At 34.4% G+C, this 25555-nt stretch overlaps 1 protein-coding gene across 4 annotated transcripts in view; it reads right to left on the reverse strand.

The window, feature by feature from the left end:
* Positions 1-25555, reverse strand: part of CNTN1 (contactin 1) — a 363960-nt gene that overhangs the window by 53193 nt on the left and 285212 nt on the right. For all 4 annotated transcript variants that reach the window (XM_019452463.2, XM_019452461.2, XM_053895743.1 and 1 more), the window contains 4 exons: positions 20940-21089; positions 10662-10732; positions 5231-5465; positions 2643-2746 (listed from right to left, as the gene is read on the reverse strand). In XM_019452463.2, the coding sequence (XP_019308008.2) occupies positions 2643-2746; positions 5231-5465; positions 10662-10732; positions 20940-21089 (560 nt within the window). The remainder of the gene's footprint in view (positions 1-2642; positions 2747-5230; positions 5466-10661; positions 10733-20939; positions 21090-25555) is intronic.

The raw sequence follows: 25555 nt of genomic DNA on the forward strand, positions 1-25555 counted from the left end.
CACAGTTCTCACTTGAAATATCAGGAAATTAACCTTGAGAAGGGGTCAATCACACAGGACTCGGGCTTCCCCAGTTTTTATTTTATTTTCTTAATGTGTTACTTTTTTTTCTGTTTCTTTATAACTTTGTCCCTGAGTACATTTTTATAGGAAGTGCACTGGGGTATTAGTTTTCTCAATCATCTATCTTGTTAAACCATTGGCTTCTCCCATAATATTTTAGAATAGAAACAATAACCACATTATAGTCAGTCAAACTCCCCCCCACCCCCCATACAGGGGCATTTTCTTACAGGAGAATAAATGTTACAGACATTCTCTTTTAAGCTTTCATGCTTGTCTCTTTGATATTCAAGGTTCTGTGTCAACAACTCAAAAAGGTTTTAAGAAAGAACAACTGGAAACAATAATTTTGCGATTTATGTACAATATTTTAAATTTATTTGGAGACATAAGACCTAGGTTCAAATCTGGTTATGCTAATTATTATGCAAATATTTCTAAACTCCAATGCTGTTGAGCATCATAAAGGCTCAACAAATGTTATCATTCTTATCAATATTATCATTATCATTTTCATCACTGTCATTATCATCACTATCACTGTCTTCAAATGTCCAATAACATAGAACAGGGAAAGGCAATAAATGTTTTTATTTCATTCCACACAACAGTTCTATGAGGCATGATTACTCTCTCACCTTTGCAGGTAAGAGAACCAAGGTTTCAGAAATTTCAGATAAATTTTCTATCAAATTCCTCAGTGACAGAGTTGAGATATCAATGCACATCTGCTCAGCAAAAGAGCTCACTGTTTTCTACTTAATATGGAGTTACAGAAAGTCAGATATCTGTGAAACTAAATTCCTCAATGGTATACATTTTCCTTGAAATTATCATTTGAGAAAATATTATCTGATAACTATTATTTTTAATGGACTATTTCATTGAAAATCCTTAACAGATGTTTACTTCCAATCAAAAAAGCTTATATTCTGGTTATTGCCTAAATTCATTGGTGCCAATGCTAGGTCAATGTTTTAAACAAAGTAAAATATAAATTTAGCATTTTGATTCAATGAGTGAGTTATATTTTAAATAATCTTTTTTCTCTTTTTTTTATTATTTAAAAATGAATAATATGAAAGAAGAAAAAAATCCTATGGTCCAAGATGACTTTCAAGCTCCAAATACTGATGTCTTCTCCCAAGAAACCTTGGACTTGTTTATTATAGGGGTTTGTAATGCCTAGTGAATTTCTTTATTTTTCCCATTCCTTTCCTACTAGCTTTAAATGTAAAGGTCAATTTAATAAGTTATGAATACTGTCTTTCCAGTTCATTCCTACCATTCCACTCTTTTCATAATAGCTTCAGCTGAACCCTTGCAACGATTATCTGAAGACACTTTGAGATGTACCCAAATCATAACCTATGTTACCGAAGAAAAAAAGCTTCCTGATATTTAAATGTTTAAAACTTAAAATCTTGGGTTGGTTTTGTGGTCACATCTCAGAAACATGGCTTTGAGAAGTCCAGATTGTAACATATGATTTGATAATACTGTAGCTCTATTCAGCCTGAATACCTGTTTAGTGCCTACCCTGTGCCCAGCACTTGTTCTTGGCGCTGAGAGAAAAACAGACAAAATCTTGCCCTCAAAGAGCTAATATTCCAACAGATGAAGAAGGGAGGTGCACAAGAATTGAGAGGGCAAGCTGGCTGTGTGTGCAGTTCAGCACCCATGGCTTCAGAAGGGCATTCACTTCTAAAACAGAAAGGAGTCTGTGGTTTGGCATAAAGCCTTGAACTTTGAATCATCAAAGCTGAATTTTAGATACTGCTTTGACACTTAATTTGTGCTGAGGCAAGTTGTTGAATCTCTGGCATCCATTTGCTCATCTGCAAAGATCAGATGTTGCCAATTCCTCCTAATTTTCACTCTATGTGTTTAATTAAACATATGAGATGATATCACATTTCCTGCACAATCAAGTCTTAATTTTGCTAGTATTGTATTAAAGGCCCCGACTATCATTCGAGCTTCAATTTTCCAGGTCTTCTTCCCTTCAACTAAGACAAACTCTCCCCTTTGTATCTGGTGAATTCCTACTGGTATTTTAAGACTCAACTCAAGGAAAATTTCCTTTGGGACATTTCGAATGTTGCCAATTTTCTACCTTCATAGACAACATTATGAGACACATATTTGGAATATTTATAGTTATTTCCTTTATAGGGACCATTAGAAGTGGAACTACTGAGACAAATAGAATAAACATTTTAAGGATGCTTTTATAAATTATCAAAATGGTTTCCAAAAAATTTTTAAATTTGGCAACAGTTTATGAGAATGTCTCAAGAGATCTCATTTAACTATGGGTGTTATTACCTTAGTTTTTATTTCAGTCAACTGTTTGTTAACACACAGGACTCTGTCTCTCCTAGATAAGCTAGTTAGGAATCTCCGCCTTACTCTTAACAACTAGCTTATAAATGCCCAACATATTAGACACAGAGATTATAGTGTTAGTTGCCACATAAATCAATGGCCACAGAACACTCAAAGGGACAACATATTTGAAAACTTACGATAATAAACTTTTGAATAAATGTATATAGTTTAATAAAAATTGAACTCACCTGATAGCTTTCCACAATTTTTTCTACAACATGATCCCAATGAACAGATATCTCAGAAGATGACAAGACTTTTACACCTACTTCTGTTGGAGCTTCACTGGGAGCTGAAATTTGATGAGAACATTACATTCTTATATAAGGTGCTTATATTCATATAGCACCATTTGCTGTATGAATGGATTAAAATTACATTTTAATATTTTTTCAAGTTTTCATATTTCTAAAATAAAACAAGACCAGTAATTTTATTATCTTTTTCTCTGGTTTTACTAATATTATTTTATTTCATGGTCAGCAATGATCTATGATGACACACACAGTCATCTACATGAATGTTAATATATTCATACACATGTACATACACATGCACACACACACTTTTACAAAATATAAACTCTTTCGGATTTCTCCAATATCTGTGAGCAAGAACTGTACTAATTCTTTTTTGTATTTCTCTGTACTAATCTGCTTTAAGAAAGCCTGTGGATGCACATTCAATTCACTATATTTATATAACTCTATATTATCAAAAATAGGAAATTTGGTATTTATTATTAAAATTGTTCATTACATTTAATTCTCATTTTTCTCACACTTTGTATTTACATAAGCTACAGATACACAGAAATACTTCTCTCCTTTTCTTTTATGTTTAAGCTAAGTTTTTTTTTTTTTTTTTTTTTTTAGATCCTTTGAAACAAGTTGTGACATCCACTGCTTCTTGTGCTCAGGAAAGCTTTTATAAGTCTAATCTTCCAACTGGGCATCAAGTCAAGTATGTATCAAAAAGGTCTCTGTTCAGTGAAAAATAAAAAGTAATTTACATCCCTTATGAAAACTACACAAAGAAACTAAGGAAATCTTTAAGCAAGAATGGTCAATTTTTATTGTCTTTTATTAACAAACCATAATCCTCTTTTGTGTAAAAAATGTCCTGCACATGAACATTGTTGCCTTTCTAAATCAAGGTTAATGTGTAGCACTATGATTGATTTCCTAGCAAGAGAAGAAGAGAGGAACGCTTATACAAGCTTCGGCACATGCAGGTTTTATGAGACTTATGAAACATTTAGGAAAGAAATATAATTAAATGCAGATGGTCATGACTACAGAGATGACAGGCATGGCCCTTTGCCTGATTACTTTAGCATCAAGCAAAGCACTAAAAAGTTGATATTGGGTGAGAAGATAACTTGTAAAGTGCTTTTTACTTTCATTTCTTCTGTGGGGGATACTCAGATTGTTCAAACTGGTAACACTGACTCAAGTTACCATCATTCTATTGAATCACAATAAGTATAGAGAATGTAAGAATTATTACTCAGGTCTGAAAGCCCTGACTTGATTATAAACTTAAATAATTTCCATTTTTATTCTCTCCATGTATTTAACTTAAAAAAAAGCGTGTGTGTGTGTGTGTGTGTGTGTGTGTGCACCTACATGTATATATAACCATATATATAAGATTGCCTTTCATGTTTGTGTTATAAGTAAAGATCATGGAATGATGGGAATACACATTAAATTTTTAACAAGTAGGGAAGCTAATAACTGTATGCCTGAAGAGCGTTATGTGAGTTCTGATAGCTAAATGTGTATTTTGAAGTAGAAGGTAACGCAAATTGGGCAAATGAATAGAGTGTTTTTCCTCTAAGAGATCAGAGGAGTATTTCCTGTTTTATTTCCTTTTGTGCTTCTCACACGTATGTGAAGAGAACTTGGCCAAGGACAAATGTGTCAGGTCAGAAGGCAATGGAATCTCCATTTGCTTTTCTAGCCATTAATTGTTTACATAGTGCTCATGAGTACGGAGATATAATAAGGAGGTCTTATGTTTCTTTAATAGGAAAACAATAAAAAGCATAGTAGCTTAAATAGGAAATCACAGAAATCAATGTTATTATGTTTAATCCAAAACGATGTATTATTTATCAAAGACATATAAAGTCTTTTAAAAGCATTCTCAGTTCAGATAAAGTTTCTAGAAAAACAAAGAGAGACAGTATCTATATATTTTTCCCCTTAACTAGTTCTCCAGACAAATTTTTCCTTTCCCAATAAAAAAATTCAACTTTCTGACTCCTTCTTTATAGAATTATGCCTAGATTCCCTTTGATAAAATTTCAGCACTCTATTGAAATGGCAAAGAAGTTACATAAAGGATATAATTATACAATTTGGGGGTTAAAAGGGGAAATTTACCCCCAGAAAAGTACATGTTAAGGAATTTGTAAGTAGTAAGCATTGTGAATGCACAGACATACTAAGGTACCAACCAAGTATGGAGAATTTCTCACTTCACAATTAGAATCAAGAGGCCAAAAACAGGGGTCCAAAGCCAATTATTTTAGTGGAGATTTCCTAATTATCGTGGACATGATCTAAAGGATGAAAAAGATTTGGGAGGTACTCTTGTCTTTAAATGGTTGGAATGACATTTTAGTTTGGATCAAAGTAATACTCTTTTACTAAATGCCTAGTACTATGAAAAGATCTTAGCAAGTAAGGCCTGAAAGACAGCAAACAAAATACCTACCAGAGAGTTAGGTTTATCTTCCCTCATCACGTTAGTAAGATCTTTTACCTACCATCTTGTGCTGAATTAATGACTGCTGTGAGGCTGTAAGGTCCATCTCCTTTGTTGTTGAAGGCCTTAACTTTGACTTGAAATGCAGTGGAAGGGCGCATGGTCTCATCTTTATGGACATAGCGGCCAGTATCTGGATTAGTTACTGTAACTTTTTTCCATTCTTCCCCATCAAAAGGCTTAAATGCCACTATGTAACCAAAATTGTTGCCGTAGTGGTATTCTCTTGACAAAGGCTAAATAGAAATTGATATATTAAATAGGTTTAAGCAATATAATTAATAGGGAGGAAATCCAACGCAAATAATAACAACAATACACATGGAAGCATGTTCTTTGTAAAAAACTACTTAAAAAAACATGTTCATAAGTTAGTGCTGCCTGAAAATGCCATGGCAAAAACATGTCCAAACAAGTAATGACTTTACTTACTAAGTATTCTCTTCCTGGAATATCTCAGGGGGGCTCTCACTCTGGACCTTTTTACATTCAATTCTTTCTGCCTAGAGTGCTCTCCCATACATCAGAAGCCTCCCTCCTTCACTTTCTTGAGGTAAAAATCACCTACTTGTGGTCTTTCTTGGCCACAAGATCTGCCATTTCAAGACTATTTCCATAACACCCCATACACCTCACCTCCCTGCTTTATTTTCTTTTCTGTAACACTACCATGATCCACACTATATAATTTACTTATCTATCTACTTCATTATCTTTCTCAACTACTAGAATATAAGTTTCATGAGGGCAGAGTTTCTGTGAGTTTCATTTACTTTCGTGCCTAGAACCTAAAACAAAGAGAGTTGTATATGACTCTAGAATATCTGTCCTGTAATCAAACAGTAGACACTGGTCAGAGGAGGAAAGAGCGAAAAGGAAGGAAGAGATGATATTGCCTTCATTTGTAGGAGGCTGGCTGTGGGCCCCTGTCTGACACAGTATTGAAGAATGTCCTCTGTTTGGCATATTTCCTGAGTTTCTTATCATTACACACGTCATCTGCCCAATAAGGAAGTTCATGTCAGCCTTAACAAGTCATTATTTATAAATAACGACAAAGCTAGTTCTAGTAAATACTCATCACTTAGTCGTTTTCAGTCAAAAAGAGAAATATGCAAATTGTGTCTTCAATTTTTCACCAGAAAAATCAAAGTTATCTTGAGGAAAAACCATGAAGTAAGTATACCACAGTTTCTTGAATATACTTATGTTAAACAGGATGGTATAGAAATGTACATCCTGAAGCATAATCCCCAGGATGCATATATTGTGATTTTTTAAATTATTAGATGATATAACCTAGTGTTTCACAGTAGTTTGAACATTTTTCTTATTGATAGTTATCTACCTAGTTTTTGCAATATAGAGTATACCAGAGTCAGCTAGAGAATTTTCAAATCCCAATGAAACTGGAGGAAAAAAAAATCCAGAAAAAAAAAAAAAAACAAACTCCTTGGGGGAAAAAAATTAATAAGTCTCAGGCCATAGAGACTTGATTTAAAAATTTTAGAATAGGATTTCTAATTATGAATTTTTGACAAGCCTGCATCTTATCCTGAAACAGATACCATCCAATTTTTTTTTTAAAACCAATTCATATATATGCATAGGGGCACTTGTACCCCAATGTTTATAGCAGCACTCTCAACAATAGCCAAATTATGGAAAGAGCCTAAATGTCCATCAACTGATGAATGGGTAAAGAAATTGTGGTTTATATATACAATGGAGTACTACGTGGCAATGAGAAAGAATGAAATATGGTCCTTTGTAGAAACATGGATGGAACTAGAGAGTGTTATGCTAAGTGAAATAAGCCATACAGAGAAAGACAGATACCATATGGTTTCACTCTTATGTGAATCCTGAGAAACGTAACCGAAACCCATGGGGGAGGGGAAGGAAATAAAAAAAGAGGTTAGAGTGAAAGAGAGCCAAAGCATAAGAGACTCTTAAAAACTGAGAACAAACTGAGCGTTGATGGGGGGTGGGAGGGGGGGGTGGGTGGGTGATGGGTACTGAGGAGGGCACCTTTTGGGATGAGTACTGGGTGTTGTATGGAAACCAATTTGACAATAAACTTCATATATTGGGAAAAAAATAAAAAAAATTCATATATAAAAGAATAGAATATTCTAATTTCCTTAATATCCACACTTATGTATGTTACATTGACTAAAACCTACAAATTAAATAACTTGATATTCAGCATTCAGTATTTCTAAATCTTAAGAATGTAACCTAAATGCCAAGAATAAAATATGACACAGCACTGAATGAAGTCAATTTTTGCTAAATATCCACTTACTTAAATTGATTTGATTTCTGCAAAAATTAAAACCTGATTTTTTTTTTTTTTTGCACTCCTAAAAATCCCTTGGAGCTAGGTTGTGCTTTTTGACTATCTGCAATGATTGAATACTAAAGATATTTAATGGGTACACATGGACCTATATAAACATATTACCTAGATAAACAGATGTCTAATGCAGACAAGTTTATACTATTGCAGCCCTCTCCTCCACCAATATCTGTCTCACTTCAAAAATCCAGATGAGAGGCATTGTTTCTCAGACATTATGGTTTCTGAGATAGACTTCCCTTAGGGTCATAAAAGATTCACATAAAAGATTCACAAAACTTTTGGATGCCTCAATAACAAGTCCCTTGGGTGACTCCTGAGATATCATATTGTAATACATTACACTAGTGGTCAAAATAAGTCTCAAGTAAGAAAGCAAACTTCATTTTGAAAACAGGTGCTGATACAAAAGTTTTTAAATCTTTGGGGTTTTGAATGCCCAGAGAAGTGTTATAAATTAAAATTGGGTTACCACACCACAGCGAGCTCAAAATCTATCTAGAATCAGATAGCAGGATGTTTGTTTAATCTTTTAGGCCAGTGGATCAATTTTTGCACAGGAACTATACACTCAGGCATAGGTAAAATCTGACTTGCATTTGAGGAAAAAAAATAATTTTAGTAATTTATTCTTGCTTGTGCTTTGAGCATTGATTTTTTTTCTTCTTCCTTTTTTTTTTTTAAGTAAAGTAACATTTTGGATAGGGGATTGTGACATGAACAATTTTCATGAAAAGAAGTCATTGTGAGTTTGTCAGATACTTCAGAAATAGATGTTCAAGTTGGATAAAGCTTGAAGATAAAATTTGTTTTTCAAAAATGCAATTACAAATGTCATGGAAACATGTTGAATTGAAAGTTAATATTGCCATATTCTATGCAAACAACATAATAAAATCTCAAGAAGTCTTGAAGAAAGAAAATTGCATGCAAAATAATATTAAGTTTAAAAATGCTTAAAAAACAGCTTTCTGTTTTTATTTTACAAATTTTATGACATCATATGTAGAAGATCAGAAAGACCACCCCAAAATGTCAATGTGAGTTATTTCTGACGTGTGATCTTGAGTAATTTTTGTTTACATAATACTTCAGCATTGGAGCTGTCATTAATTTAAAAAAATGTTGCTTTCTAGCTTAAAAAATTATTGTTACAAAACAAACAAAAGGAGAATACCCCTGCAGTAGAAATATTACCATAATAGTAGATATGGTCTTTGGACTAGCTGATACTACATTACTGATGTGTAAATAGAAAAGGACAAATATATCAGTTTAGTGTAGTGAACAAGAGCAGTACCAAAGAACATCCAGATTCCTTTTGGGTAAAGGTTCCCCAGTTGAATATCCAATTATTCCAGTACCTTTCGTTAACAAGTTTTTCTTTTTATTGAAAAAGAAAATAAAGTTATTTTCTTTGTATCACTTTGGTGCCTTTGTTGCAAGTTAATTGATCATATGAGTGTGAGTCTATTTCTGGGCTCTCTACTCCATTGATATGTATCAGTCCTTATGGGAATATCACATTGTCTTAATTAATGCAGCTTTAGTAAATTTTGAATTCAGGTAGTGAAATCCTGCACCTTTGTTTTTCTGTTTTTATTTTTCAAATTTACTTGATTCTTCTAATCCATGAACATGCTATTTATGTTCATTTACTTTGATTTTCCTTAGTTTCTCTCAGGAATATTTTGTAGTTCTTGGTAGAGAAGTCTTGTATGTTTCTGTTTAATTTATGTCTATGTATTTTATGTTTTTCTAGTTGTCATTATAAATGTATTTTTAAAGTTTTGTTAGCAGCAAATCAATAAAATATAAAAGAACATTTGACTTTAGAACATTGATTAGGTATCCTGAAATTCTATTAAATATGCCTATTAATTTTAATAGTTGTTTATAGGTTTCCTAGAATTTTCTGCACATATACACTTCGTGCTCTTTTTTCTTTTCTTCTTCTTCTTCTTCTTCTTCTTCTTCTTCTTCTTCTTCTTCTTCTTCTTCTTCCTTTTCTTTTTTTCTGCCCTATTTCACTGGTTGGGGACTATTATAACATCAAGAGGGGATATATTTGCTCTGTGTCCAAACTTAGAAGGAAAACACTTAGTCTCTCACCACTGAGCCCATTATATTAGCTACAAGATTTCTATAAATACTCTTTACCAGGTGTAGGAAATTCCCATCTATTTCTAGTTTACCTTGAATTTTTAAAAAATAAATGACTTTTTTAAGTTGCCAAGTGCTTTTTATGCATCTATTGAGAAGATCCTATGGTTTCATTCCTTTATTCTGCCAATATGATGAGATTTGTGAAACCAACTTTGCATTGCTGGGATAAACTCTACTTTGTCATAGTGTATCATTCTTTTAGTATTTTCCTGGGTTTAATTTGCCAACATTTTGTTAAGTTTTGCATCTATGGTTATAAAAGGTATTTCTTTGTTATGTTCTTTTAAAAATAAAATTCACATTTTATTTAAATTAAAATACATTGTGAACAATTTATTTGTTTCACCAAAAATAACAGCAATAACTTTTATATTGTTACTCTATAAACCACAAATTCCTATTTTTCTCCAGGTAATTCTTATAAATCAAGAAAGGTGGTAGATACGGTCATGCAAAGGAAACAAATAGATAGCCAGTATCCTTGGCCTCTGATTCTATCTTGACCATGAATAAAAGTGTTCAATGTTCACTCACTAGATTTGTACCTTATGAGTTAACTCATAAGGCATAAAGCAACAAATGAATGTTGATAACAACCATATGCAGAACAAGAGTGGATTGCTTTCCACTCAAAATTCAATTTTCTCTTTACATTCACTTAATGGAGACAAAATCTACATTGAAATCTCTGGTGAACTCAGTTTCTTCTACTTGTTGATAATTTCTCTAATTGCCAATTCAAATTTTTTTTTTATTATATTTAAACAAAAACAAAACAGAACAAAACAAAAACAGTTTACTCTGGGCATTGTCTTTTATTCCATATTATTTCAGGAAACAAAATGGTTTTGAGATTCAGTGTAGGTAAAGCAGCCTATAATAAATGCAAATTATTCATACTTACCACCCATGTTATGGTCAGCTCTCTGTTGCTTCCACCTCCACCTCCTACATCTGAAGGCGCTACATTAGGAGCTGAAACAAACAATAAAAAATGAGGTTATGCAATTTTTTCTGGCACTCCAAGACCATAAATTTTTTCTTCACTAGGAAACACAAGCTGCACACATTACCCACTCAATTATAATGATAATGCCTCACAGTAGCTGCAATCTATTATATATTATATATATATAATTATATAAATATAAGTATAAATATAAATATAAATATAAATATAAATATAAATATAAATATAAATATAAATATGTTTTCCTGCCAAGCTAAAAATTGATTCAGTGCCATAGGAAAGTATGGGTTTTCTTTAGCAGGGGGTAGCAAAGCAAATTTGCCCTCCCACATACCTTTTTTTTTTTTTTTCCTGTGTCCTTTCACTTAATATGATTTTGAAAGATTAGATCTATTTTGTTGGGAAAATATTCCACAGCTCTTACTTTTGAAACTTATGACCTTCTTATAATTTACTGTTGTGTTAGTTTTATGCTTCAATATAGAAATGATATTAAATAGCTCCTGTGCATTAACATTGGATAAAGTTTCTCCCAAACATCTGGTAATATCTGAAATCTAATATTTTTTCTGGTACTCTCACTTCCAGTTCCTAAATACCTTATAGAACCTTGCCCCATCAGGACTCCGACTCTCCCACACTTCTGTCTTTTTAGATCTTCCTTCAGTTTCACTTGTTCTACTGCATTCTACCTTACAGTCTCTCCATCTTTAAAAATTATCTGTAATATTGCCTTCTTCTTACCCTCCACACCATTAAACACTTTGTCACAGAACTGCAAAGAAGAACTGATATATGGCTATGTTTTGTACTTCACTCTGTAATAGCTTTTTAATGACCCATAATCTGTTTTCCACTTCTTTATATTACTAAATTCACTCTCTCAAAAAATCACAAATCACAAAATTGCTTCAAATTGTTAAGTCCAATGACCTCTTCTTTATTTTTCTCCATGTTATTCTCTCTCCCTATAAATCTTTCAGGGTAGTTGCTGTATCTCATCAGATTTGTTTACTATTGGATTCTTATCTAACTGGAGTTGCACAGATAAATAAAGCATAGTTTGTCTTGTACTGGAGGCACTTAGAGACCAGCTACATGGATGAAGTCCGTGTTTTTACACGCAAATGTTGTGGCTCAGTCTGAGATATCATTCCCAGATCTGTTAAAATTTTAAAGAACAGATGAAGGGCACCTGTGTGGCTCAGTAGGTTAAGTGTCCAAGTTCAACTCAGGTCATGATCTTGAGGTTCATGGGTTAGAGCTCCAGGTCCAGCTCTGTGCTGACAGCTCAGAGCCTACAGCCTGGTTTGGAGTCTGTCTCTCTCTCTCTCTCTGCCCCTCCCCCACTCACTCTCTCTCTCTCTCTCTCTCTCTCTCTCTCAAAACTGAATAAACATTAAAAAAAAAAAAAGAACAGATGAAAGATGAATTATCCCTGGATTCCCCACATCCTTCCCCATAGGAAATAGTCATACCTTCCTCAGAGTGCTCAAAGTAACATGTTCATTTACTAAGCTGCACATACCAACAAATAATTGTGACTCAAAGAAAAATACTTCACAACTTCTCCTATGTTAGCCATGCAAATTCTTTGTTGAGATATGTACGTTAATTGCACAGAAACAAAATGTATGGTTTTATGTCTATAAACCGTGTGATGATTTCCATTTCTGATTAGGAATGAATATGAATTTGAGAGATTTTATTTTACTATTCAACTGTCACCACATAAGTGTAAGAAATAAAAATTGAGTGCACAGAGGTGTTAAAAGATAATTGTAGTGCTTTAGATAAAATACGTATTGAACCCTGGATATTAAAATAACTCTTGGAAACCTTTTAAACCACATAACTCATATTCTGAAGTTAAAATTCTACATGCTACAAGAAACAAGAAACAAAGAACATGCTGTCTTACAATCCATGAATAGATCAAATTTTGTGTGTTTAACTCTAAGTACAAGTATTGTGGTCACAGGCAAATAATTTCAAAAATAACTCTTAGAATAATTTATTACACTGCAATTTGTTGAATCAAACATTGCCTTCATCAGATCAAGTATTATTTGCCAAAGCACTTCACTGTAATCCTTTTCATTATAATCAAAATTAACCTCTTTATTTAGAGCTAAAAATGAAATATGTGTATTATGTTAGATTGAATTTTTCTCCATTTCATAATGTTTATTTCAAACTCCTTTAACATGCTTCAATAAATCAAGATTGACTTGCCCTTCAAAGATCACCCACTCAGCTTATGATGCGAAAATAAAAGGCAGGAATAAAGGTAACTGTACCTTCTAATAGAGTGTTTTATATCTTAGGTGAATTATTGACAATGTTGTCCATTTAGCTTTGAATGTGCAGCTGTAGCTTTAGCAACTAAGGGGCATTTTTTTCACAGGTGGGATTGACATATACCCTACATACCTGACAAGAATTTGAGTACCTTGGGGCGCCTGCGTGGCTCAGTCGGTTAAGTGTCTAACTCTTGATTTCAGCTCAGGTCATGATCTCATGGTTCATGGGTTCAAGCCCCACATTGAGTTCTGCACTGACAGTGTGGAGCCTGCTTGAATTTCTCTCTTCCTCTCTCTTTGCCCCTGCCCCTCCCCTGCTTGCACTCTCTCTTTCTCTCAAAATAAATAAACTTAAAAAAAATCTGAGCACCTAGCTACTGTATATTTGCATTCAGCTTTGCAAGAACAGAAGACCTGGGCAAATCATGATTTCTTTTAGGGAAGTAAATAACTCTAACACAAGGCAGTTTATTCAGCGTTAGGCTCCAAAGCAATTTAACAGTGAACAAACTAAACTTTCTTTTAACAATAAATCATTTAAAAGATTTTAATGAAATATTTAGGAAAAAATAGAAAATTATTGAATTAATCACGAATAAACAGTATTTATCATTTTACTGTGAAATGTTAAAAATAGCTTTTAAATTTGTTCTTCTGCCTTGAGTTCAGTCTAACAGTGATTTCCTAATGATGTTTGTAAGAGTGCTTCTGTATTTCAGTCACAGAACTCAAAATTATTTAAAAAGAAACTCAAGCCAATGTCATAATTACTCGTTCAGTTTAGAAAAAAACTGATGCTGCCAATTTTACTTTTAGATTTGAAAGCTTAGGTAATTTCCTTAGAAGTACCAATTTGAGCTTTAGCGTTTTTTTGCTTTTGTTTTTTCTTTCTTTTCTTTTTTAACAGTGTACACACTGACTTATGACAAACCCTAAATTGTAACAACCATGAAGTATATGAAGACAGGCCCTTGATTCAAAATAAATTGTTGACTACTTAGTCCTTGTTAATTATTGCTTAATTTGTATAGCTATTTTTACAGAAATAAAGTTACCATGAATGTAACTTTGAAATTTAATTTGCATCAAAATCTCATTGTGATTTAAAACAAAATTTTTAGGAAGAGATTCAAATGGTTATAACTGTAATGCTCTAGAACCTAGAAAAACCAAGGGATTAAAAGTACAATTAAAGTCTTGCATCTGCTTTTATTCTACTTTTAAATATACATTCTTTGTGATTAGCCATTAACAAAACCAAATGAACTGCATAATATTTGGATATTCAAATGAGAGTAGCTATTTGTAACTCTTAATGATCTGTTCTGCTGGTGGAACAGATTGCTAATATTGCTAATGCATCTGCCATGTTAAACTGATGCTCTTCCCGTAACAGGTAAAAACAATACAGGGACTGAGATAATTCACAATAATATTAATGTCGTAGGGTCTTCTAGAGCTGAAATTGGAGGTTTGTTTATGAATCTAGGCTTTGATCTCAAACAGGAAAAATTTAAATGGGTGGAACGGAGTAAATTTGTTAACTGCTCAAAAGCATGATAATCTAAAAATAAGTCATCTGAAGAAATGCTGGATGGGCAGAAAAGAATGCTACAAACTGAAATGATCATAAGGTACAGTGAAGTTATTATGAAGAACTCAAACCAACTATGCACTATTCATTTAGGTAAAAGGATGAAATCTAGTTTCTCTCAGGATATTAAAAACAAAAGTATTTCATGCATGTGTGAACTTTGTTTTCAAATAGAATAAAATATATTTGGTAATGGGTTCTTTTCAATCATAATGTGCAATTATCACTATGGCTTTATCACTGCTTCTCTTTTCATCCTTCTCTATTAACTGCCAATTTCTAGAACGACCATCTTACCCTTCTTGCTCCTCCTTTTCTCTTCCACAAATAATTTTGTAGTGCTAAAGATAGCAACATAAATAGAATCTGATTCCAGTACTGAAGATGCACTTTCTTTAATTTAACAAGTGAGTATGTACGACTAATTTTAATTTAATGTGTTAAGTATCCCCAACTTGTGAAAGTCTGTCGAATGAATGAAGCAGCTCAGCTTCATAAAAGACTCATCTAGAACTCAGAAGTGATTTTTACATACTGCACTGAACTGGATACTCAGATCAGCCCTTTGAAGTAAGCATACAGAGAAGTAACAATTTCCCATTTTACAGGAAAGGCAAATGAATCCCAATGGAAGTTACTTAACTAGCCATGTCACAGTGCTTACATGGAGAGTAGCTTTAATGCAGGCCTCCTCATTGCTTAAAAATCTATACTTTTTGCTACTTTAAAAAAATATTTCTCTCCCTTATTACCAATGATAGCAAATAAATTTATCAGTAACTTGCTAGCTACAAAACATGCTCTTAGCACCATTTCTCTCCTTTATCAAACATAACTAAAATGATTAAAAATAAAACTAAATAAAAAGAGAATGGCTTCATTAGACACAGAATTAATGTTCTATATAAAGGATGAAAGTGCTGATTCTTGTATTTTTTTTCTCTTTTCCTTCTTAGGTTGATCTGGCATAAATAAATGCCAAAGCTGTCAAAACAAACCCAAATGCGCCATTTTAGGATATCAACTCACCAACTGCACCTGCAGATCCATTAGCTATGAGGGTATGTCTTAATGACACATTACTTTGAAGGATGCTTTTGTTATCTCTTTCTTACAGTCAAAATTAAATGGGCTACAATGAATTACAAACACATCTTCTAATTCTTCATTTGGGACCATCCATTTTATAATGCACTTGTCTGAATCCAAAGAATATACCCAACCATGCACTGTGATCTTAACATTAAGTAATTGGACAGATAAGGGCATGTGCTGCATTAGATAATGTTGTGTCTTTCAATCAGCATAATGAGGTACAGGGGCAACCTTTCCATCAAATGGGAACCAGCCTTTATCCCACATAACATATGCTGGCATCTCTTAGGGAGTTGTTATAATGGTACATGGCAAGACAAACATCCCCTTGTTTTAAAAAGTATTTTTATTTTTTTGTTAGAATGAAGAATGTGAATGCCCAATTTTATGCATATTAAATTTTTTAAAATGAAGAAGAAAAGAAAAACAATATTTAAAGATAAATTCTATTTAGTTTTATTATATTAAACGTATATTCTTGTATTTATATTAAATATAAATATATATATATATATATTCCTCTAAGATGATTAGAAATTACATGAAGCTATGTGATTCTCTGTATGCTTATAAAAAAAGGAAATACATTGTCAAATGAGGTGATCAATTACAGAGTAGACAATATTTTCTTATAAGCATATTATACTGTAAAATGAGAATAATAGCATAATAAATGAATATTAGGCAGCAAATATTATGCACTAGATAGTACTAACTTCTTTCATTATATGTTTTTAAATCATAAATCATAAAATCATAAAATCTCAAAAAATAAATAATTTCCATTTTGAGATGAGAAAACTGAGAGAGGTTACATAATCTAAGGTTTGAAACAATGGCACCAAGGTTCTACTGAAGGATCGGTGTCTTGGAGCTTCAATACTACACACTGCTTTCAGAAGAGTAGGAAGACAGTGAGGTTGAAAGGTCTTTAGAGTTTCATATAAATTGAGTATACCAAAATGATCCTGAGCTTCTAAATATGATATTAAATATAAATCACCAATTCAGATTCAAAAGTCAGACTGAGTCTTTCTCTGAGACACTTTTTGTTCGCATTCCTAAAAACATAATCATTTCTACTTTGAGATGACAAAAAAGATCTTATAATAATTCCTTCCAGATGATCAACCCATGTATACCAAAGCAATCACCTTCTGAAATTAAATAATTAAGATACTGTTTGTAACAGATTTCCTGAGGAGGAGAGGAGAAGGTCTGTATCTATCATCAATGCCAGAGAAAGCTCCTTCCTCCTCTAATGAACAATTTAGTATTTCAAAACATGTGTTCAGATTAAGTCTTAGTTCATACAATGTTAGTCAAGAGATCATGGAAAGTTAGCCAAGATCAAGAGATTTTTTTTAAAGGACTATATTTAAATATAAGAATGTCATAATTTTTAATTTTTATTTATTTTTATTTTTTTAATGTTTATTCATTTTTGAGAGACAGAGAATGAGTGGGGGAGGGGCAGAGAGAGACAGAGGGAGACACAGAATCTGTGTCAGGCTGTGTCACAGAATCTGGAGCAGGCTCCAGGCTCTGAGCTGTCAGCACAGAGCCTGGCACAGGGCTTGAACCCACGAACCATGAGATCATGAGCTGAGCCAAAGTCCACTTAACTGACTAAGCCACCCAGATGCCCCAAGAATGTTATAATTTTTTAACTGAAAAAAGTTTACTTAGGCATAAACTTAATCATTTTATTTTATTTTTACAATTTTATTTTGAAAATGAATACTTGTTAAATCAAATCAAGTACAAGATCTCTCAGCATGAAATTATGTGTTTTAAAACCACTGGTCAGATCATGCCCATGTTCCTTTTTATTTTTGTCTTTCAAGAAAGTCCATCATACAGAAGTTTATATTAAAAACACAAGTGGCTCTAGGGACTAATAATAAAAACCAAACACAAGGATCCTGGCTATATGGTATCTGTAATCTATAAAGCTTCAACTTATATTACCTCTCTATCCTAATGAGATGCTTGCCAGGTAAAGCAAAAGAAACAGTTGTGTTCATTTTGCAGGTGAATATACCAAAACAAACAAACAAAAAATTAGCATTTTATCATATCTAGCTTTATAGTTAAGGATGAAATCTAAACTACTCCTAGAACACTAATAAAGTTTTACATAAATACATATTTGGTTTTTTTTTCATGTTTATTTACTTACTTTGAGAGAGAGACAGAGAGCATGCTGTGTGTGAGTGGGAGAAGGACAGAGAGACAGGGAGAAAGAGAATCCCAAGCAGGCTCCACACGGTCAGTGCAGAGCTCTACAAGGGACTCGATCTCACAAATCGTGATATCATGACCTGAGCTGAAATCAAGAGTCAGATGCTTAACCAACTGAGCTACACAGCTCCCTGTGTACACACTTTTAGAGTCCTGCTTGAGAAAATGCCCTTAAGAGAGAAAGCTCAATGTATGAGAAGAGGTGTCAAACAGATCTTGGATTTGAACTGAGTCTTGCAAGTAATTATACGAATTTCACATTATTTACTGTCTCTGAGTCTGTTACCCATTAATGAACACTGGATAGTAATACCTACCTTAAAATATTATCAAAAGAATTAACTGAAATATGTGTGAAGATACTCAGTGAAGATCAGTATTTCAATGTTTATTATCTTCCTTAATTACAGAATCATTATTTTTATCTGGTAAATAATGTAGTAAACTACATGAAACTTTCAGAGATTACTGATGGCAGTCCTGTGAATAACTGGCTTTAAAAACTAAGACATGAGAGTTCATAATTCTATTTAGAAGTTAGGCCAAGAAATTGAGCTAGCCAGCAATGTGGATTAGTGGTATTAAGATACCACACAGATTTTAACAGCAGTCTATCATCCTTTTAAAATCTTTTCTCTCGCAGGCACCTGGGTGGCTCAGTGGGTTAAGCGTCTGACTGCAGCTCAGGTCATGATCTCACAGTTCAAGGGTTCAAGCTGCACATCGGGCTATGTGCTGGCAGTGCAGAGCCTGCTTGGGATTCTCTTTCCTTCTCTCTCTCTCTCTGCCCCTCCCCCACTTGCACTCTCTCAGAGTGAATAAACTTAAATTAAATAAATAAAATCTCTTCTCCCAAATAAAGCACTGAACTTTGGCAAGGCATAGTAAAAATAAACTCAGAGAGCCTACAAAACATTTTCTTTTCTTTTTTTTTAAATATGAGATTTACTTTCAAATTGGTTTGCATACAACACCCAGCGCTCATTCCAACAATGCCCTCCTCAATGCCCATCAGCCACTTTCCCCTCCCTCCTACCCCCCCATCAACCCTCAGTTTATTCTCAGTTTTTAACAGTCTCTTATGGTTTGGCTTCCTCCCTCTCTAACTTTAACATTTTCATTTCCATACACAAGGAATAATAGAAAAAGAGCTATTATTATAATCAGAACAATATTTTTGCCTGGTAATTCAGGGAAAAGGAAAATAGAGCTGAGTACTTCTGCACCAAAGGCTATTTAAATGAAGTTGGTATTTCACCTAAAAATGTGAACCTGAATTGGAACAACATCCATGGTTGAGCTAGGGTCAAAGAGCATATTTAGAGTGACACCTAATATTCAAAGAACACATTCTAGCTATTTCTCAGAGAAACTATGACTCTCTTCGTGGTTTAGATCTGAGAAGTTCTCATTCCATGGTCTCCACTCCCTGCTTATCCTACCCTCCCCCCCACCCCTGACCATGCCACACGGCCACACAGTTTTAAATGTTTTTGAGTGACATGCAGAATTGTGAACCTTCTAAATCTTAAAACTCGTTACTTAAGAGCCTCCCTGGTTAAGATTCAAAATTTACATGAAAGTTTACATTCTATTTTTTAATGTTTATTTATTTACTTATTTTGAGAGAGAGAGCACAAGTTGGGGAGGTGCAGAGAGAGAAGGAGAGAGAGAATTGAGGATGATTAATTGGCTTTCACTCTAGTGTCTACATAGAAGGTAGAAGCATTTACTGAGGGAGAAGTGAGATTAAGTGCAGGTGAGGACTTAGTTCCATTTTCAAATGGGTTCTCCATTTATTTATGCAGAACTGGATTTCCATCTAGTATACTTTTCCTAAAAAAAAAGTTTTTTAATATTTCTAATGCAGGTTGCTGGAGTCAAAGACCTTCAGCCTTTGTTTTGCTTTGTTTATAATGTGTATTTATTTTTGAGACAGAGAGAGAGAGAGAGAGCGAGCAACCAGGGGCAGGGGGAGCAGAGAGAGAGGGAGACACAGAATCAGAAGCAGGCTCCACGCTCCGAGCTTTCAGTGCAGAGCCCAATGCGGGCTGAACCCACCAGCGGTAAGATCATGACCTGAGCTGAAGTCAGACACTCAACCGACTGAGCCACCCAAGTGCCCCAAAGACCTTCCTTCAGCCTTTGTACATTAGGAAATTTCTTTCATTTCATATTTGCGATAGTTTTTTGAAAATAAGTTCTAAATTATTTTTTGAGGAATTTAATTTTTAATCTTTAATTTTTTTAAGTTTATTTATTTTGAAAGACAGAGAGAGTGGAGGAGGGACAGAGAGAGAGAGGGAGAGAGAGAATCCTAAGCAGGCTCCATGCTATCAGCCGGAGCACCATGCAGGGCTCGAACTCACAAACCATGAGATCACAACCTGAGCTGAAACCAAGAGTCCGATGCTTAACTGACTGAGCCATCCAGGTGCCCCTTTAGTTTTTTTAAATTTTTTTTAAGTTTATTTATTTTGAGAGAGACAGCGTGTATGTGAGAGCATGACAGTGGGAGAAGGGCAGAGAGAAAGGGAGAGAGAGAATCCCAAGCAGGTTCAGCTCACAGCCCAATGCAGGGCTCGATCCCATGAACCATTAGATCATGAACTAAGTAAGCATAAATCCAGAGTCAGATGCTTAACTGAGTGAGCTACCCAGGCACCCAAGTATGAAAGTTTATATTATAAATACCAATTTCATTTTAGTCATCCCAAGTGGAATACGCAGAGATTTCTATTTACTTCTTTCCTTACATTCCTTATGTAAAAATATTCTTAAACATCATATTACCTTTTTTTTTGATTTTTGACTGTCTTGTCACAGAATACACACACCTGTGTGAAATACATACACACATTTTTAGATGAATCACTTACCTCAGAGTATTATTTATTTCCAAATACATTCAACTATATATAAAAGTGGCACCATATATATAAACCTTTCAAATTTTCAAAAGTTTCTTCAACATACCAGCACCATCTGTTTTAATTCTGTTTGATGGTATACTGGGCTCTCCTATACCCAACGTATTGGTTGCTACCACACGAAATTCATATTCCATCCATGGTATTAAATCCACTGCTCTTGCTGCCTCCATATTCCCTTCAATGATTGGGGGATCTAAACAAAATGAAAATTAAAAAGAATATTAGTTGACCAGCATCATTTTTATAATCCCACATTTTAATTTTACTATTTTGAGTGGCACATATTCCATTGAGTTGAAATAAAAATAAAAACTAGACATGACAAAATATTAAGTTCAAGGGAGTAAGCAGAGAGATCATTAATAAATAATAAACTACAAAAAGTGATATGAATGTGGATCATCTATTTCATAAGCCTAAGATCAGAGGGTTGAAATTCGGCACTCCTATCAAGCTCCCAGGTCATGCATTTACTGCTAATCCATGGACTCTACCTGGAATAGCAAGGAGCTGTATTCTAAAGGTAGAATCTAGAAAGATTTCCTGAGGGAAGAGCACAACTGGGCAGTTAAAAACTTTGTGGACATCCACTAACATTGTACATGGGCAGTGAATGATTTATTATTAGGGTACCTATATGTTTATACCCTTTTTTAGTTGGTTTTGTTGATTTTTACCCAAATCACTTGGGGCAATGATAACAAATGTTATAATAGTTTATTAAAAATTCATGCTCCTAGATAATGAAAAGATTATAAATTATGGATAAAATATGATCCAGCATTGCTTATTTCATTGAGATATGATAAAACATACAATCAAGGCAGGACTACACAGTATTTTAAGCTCTCTTAAAATATTTCCACATGTGTTTTTAATAACTAACATATACATACATATGCATATAAATACTTGTACATCACTTGTTTGGAAAATGTGTTGCTTTAGGCTTGTCTATGACTCATTATCTTACTATTTAGGGAATTTTTTATCTGGCAATGCAGACCATGAGTCTATAGTTTTTCAAGATGTTGTTTTCATCTCTACAATAAATGCCAAGCATCCCAGTGTCCTGGTTTCTGCTTTTGGACAAATTCCTGTGTGGCTCAGACCATGCATGCCTCATCCTGCCATAATTGTAACTGTCCTGGATGCTAATTTTTCCATCTCTTCTTTTATTTTGTTATGAACTTGTTCTATACATTTGATGTAATTTTTGACTTTCTGATTGAAAATTTGGCTTTGTCTTCTCCTGTTTTGATTCTGCCTCTTTATTTAATATTTCTTCCACCCTTCCTTCACAGCAAATCAGAATTTGCTTTACTTCATATACCCAAAAACTTCTTTTAGGTAGTTGGAGGAAGGAAGTGTAGTTTTAGTTTGTAAAGTAGTTGTAAAGTAGTTTGTAAAGTAAAGTAGTAGTTTGTAAAGTTCTATCTCTTCCCAAATTACAAGAACCTGTGAATGTAAGTCATCTGGAAAACCAGTCTTTGTGTGTCCTTTGAAGTTTAAGACCAGAATTATGTTAAGGATCCTGGGATAAGATCAGCCTGGATTATCTAAGTGGGCCCTGAAACCAATAATAAGCATTCTTATAAGAGAAACACAGAGGAGAGACATATGTAGAAGAGGAGGCAATGTGACCACAGAGACAGAAGTTGAAGTGATGTGGCCACAAGCCAAGGAACATCTGGAGCCACTGGAACCTAGGAGAGGTAAGGAATACCTGTTCCCTAGAGCCCCTGGAGATGGTGCAGCCTTGCAAACACCTTGATTTTGGACTCTGGCCTCCAGCACTGTGAGAGTCTAAATTTCTGTTGTTTTAAGCAACCAGTTTGTTACAACAGCCCTAGGGAACCAATACAGAGTTTTAAAGTCAGAAGCTGACGGGATTATTTATGAGTTTGTGATCTTATGAATTTGGGGCCTAAGTAAAAACATATGGTAGAAGGCTCAAGGAGGCAGTCCAATCTTTCCCCTCCCTGTGCTGCAAAATCCCGGCACCATTTAAATGTTTATTTATTTTGAGAAAGAGAGGGAGGGACAGTGAGAGAAGGAGAGAGAAAATCCCAAGCAGACTCTGGATCTCATGACTGTGAGATCATGACCTGAGCCAGTATCAAGAGTTGGATGCTTAATCAACTGAGCCACCCAGATGCCTTTAATCCCAGCGCCATTTAAATGCCTGAAGAATGGGAATGTTGAAAGCCCTCCAAAGGGTCTCTCTTGACAAGGGTATGCTATTCTCATGATGGTCAAAGCTAACCAGGCTTTTTCAAGCAGCTGGGCAGCCAACAAGTACAGGCAAGAGTATGTTGGGTCAAAACAAGAATAACCAGAAGGATGTGCAGTGGAAACTGTAGCTAATAGACTGATTTTGAGCATGTGTGATCATCCAGTATGAAAATACCCCTAAATAAATGGAAGGTCGAGTATATGTTCAAAGAGTAGAAAATCAGACTTGACCACAGAAAATATTTGGAGGAATGGTGAAAGGTAAAGAAGGAAAGGTCTAGTGGGGTCATTTTGTGGTAGGCTTTGGATTCCAGGTGAAGCTGTCAGTCCTCTGATTTAATGACCGAGATGAAGAAAGAAGGAATAAGCAAAATGCCTTGGAGTTACTACCATAAGATAAACACCAGTGAGAAACCATTGGCTCAGGGATGCAAACAACTTTCTCAGAAGGGGAAACAAGAAGTGGGTGGTTGGTAGGAAGATGGACTTCTGGAATGCATCTTCTGAATGGGTAGGAAAGAATTTGGTATCTATAAGTTAAGGATAGTATTCTCTACCAGGATTGCTAAAGGCATGAAAAGTGCTCTTTCTGGAACAAAACCAATTATAATCATTCTTGTTAATATACATTAACATCAGTACTTATGAGAATATAAATATCCCAAACAAACATGTATTGGTATATTTTTATAATACCTCCTAAATAAAACCATTTACATAAGCAGTAGGAATAACTTAGCCAAAAAAAAAAAAAGACTAACATTTTCATTTTAGAAAAATGTATCTAGAATTAAAAGTGGCTTCTATCATGCCTGTTTTCCATTCCACAAACTGGGGCAGGACTTTTGAACACCACATCACGAGAAGAGGATTTTAAAGCTTGCGAGAATTTCTCTAACTTTTTCCCAGCTCCAATCTTGACACAGGCAGTCCACACTAAAAATATTTCTTTTGCCTCCCCTTGTTTGTTCATTTGTGAACATCCACGTTTCTTCTACTTCTTCTACATGTTTTAGAATTCTCTGGGCCTAGTATACCTAGGATAGTGTTTTGTAAATAATACTACTTAATAAATGTTTGTAAAAAATATAAATAAAATATAAATACAAAAGTTACACTTATTTAGAGCAGACAGTGTTTCAATGCAAGAAGTACAGCCTTGTGTAGAACACTCACAATAGTCTCCTTCATCCCTGAATCATTCAGGCTACTGGTGAAAGACAAGAAGATCATTCCTTTACCCTGCCCACCACAAAATATCCAACACTCTGTGGCTTTGATGCTTATATTCAGTCTATAAATTATCTTCCCTTGTAAGGCAGTATACTTTGTCTCAGTCCCCTTAAGCCCTCTCCCACTCTCTTTAACTGTGAGCTGATCCTTTCTCCTCTACTGCTACTGTTTGTTTTACCTCTATTATACATTTTTATTTGTTTTATTCTGGCCCTGAATATCCCTATAAATGGATTTTTACCCCATGCAATTCTCCCCCAACTCTTCAGTCCTGGCAGGAACTATTGGATATATTTTATTTTTCCAAAACCACCCACGTAGACAGGAGCAGAGTTCAGCTTTGCTTTGGAAGCAGATTCATACCCGGGCCGAATGCAGAACAGTCAGAAGCAGAGGACATTGTGTCCCCTCTCTTCAGCCAAGTTCCTTGCCACCTGTTTGTTATTCCTAGAGTCAGAAAGAGAGGAGAGCACTTTGCACAATTGACGCAAGTGCTAGGAATCAGGACTGGGGTCTCAAGATCCTGAGTTTTAAGTGGGTCAGTGCTGAGTCAGGCCATTGTTTAACAGATAATTTCAGTACAGAAAATCAGATCTTAACTGTATCATGACTGTCAGAGGCTTCTCCCTATAAAAACTACATTGAGTATTAACCTGATAGCTGTTTAAATCTTGGTTTTACTCCTGAGTGTAACTCTCAATCAAAGGGATACAGAGCAGGAGACATGCTCCTTACGTTAACACTCAGGTCAAAAGACCCTCTTGAGAAGGTCTTACTTTAACAACCAACCATACACAATAATCCATAGATTCATTTGCAAATGCCTTGAGTCCCTGAGGCTCAGAATAAAAAGATTGTGACTAATCTTTGGAGGAAAAGAGAAGCAAGCCTCATGGGTATCCTAAGGCCAATAATTCACAGTGTTTTTGTTGCCTGGAAACCATGCTTATGGCACTCTGCCATCAGGCCACATGCACTAACTGAAAAGCTTCAGAAATAGCCAGAATGACCTCTGGACTAAAAAATATATTGTTTCAAGAATAACTCTAGGCAATGTAATCCCACCTGTTCTAGATTCTTTGAAGTTGCCTAGTGAATCCTGGTGTTTCCTTAGAATTTAAATACATTCAGAACCTTTAGGTTCTTCCCTCTCAATCCAAAATTCAAGCATTTGAAACTATCCAGAAGCCA

This window comes from Panthera pardus, unplaced genomic scaffold, assembly GCF_024362965.1.
Source record: "Panthera pardus isolate Hobbes unplaced genomic scaffold, ASM2436296v1 HiC_scaffold_6, whole genome shotgun sequence".
NCBI classification, from domain to species: Eukaryota; Metazoa; Chordata; class Mammalia; order Carnivora; family Felidae; genus Panthera; species Panthera pardus.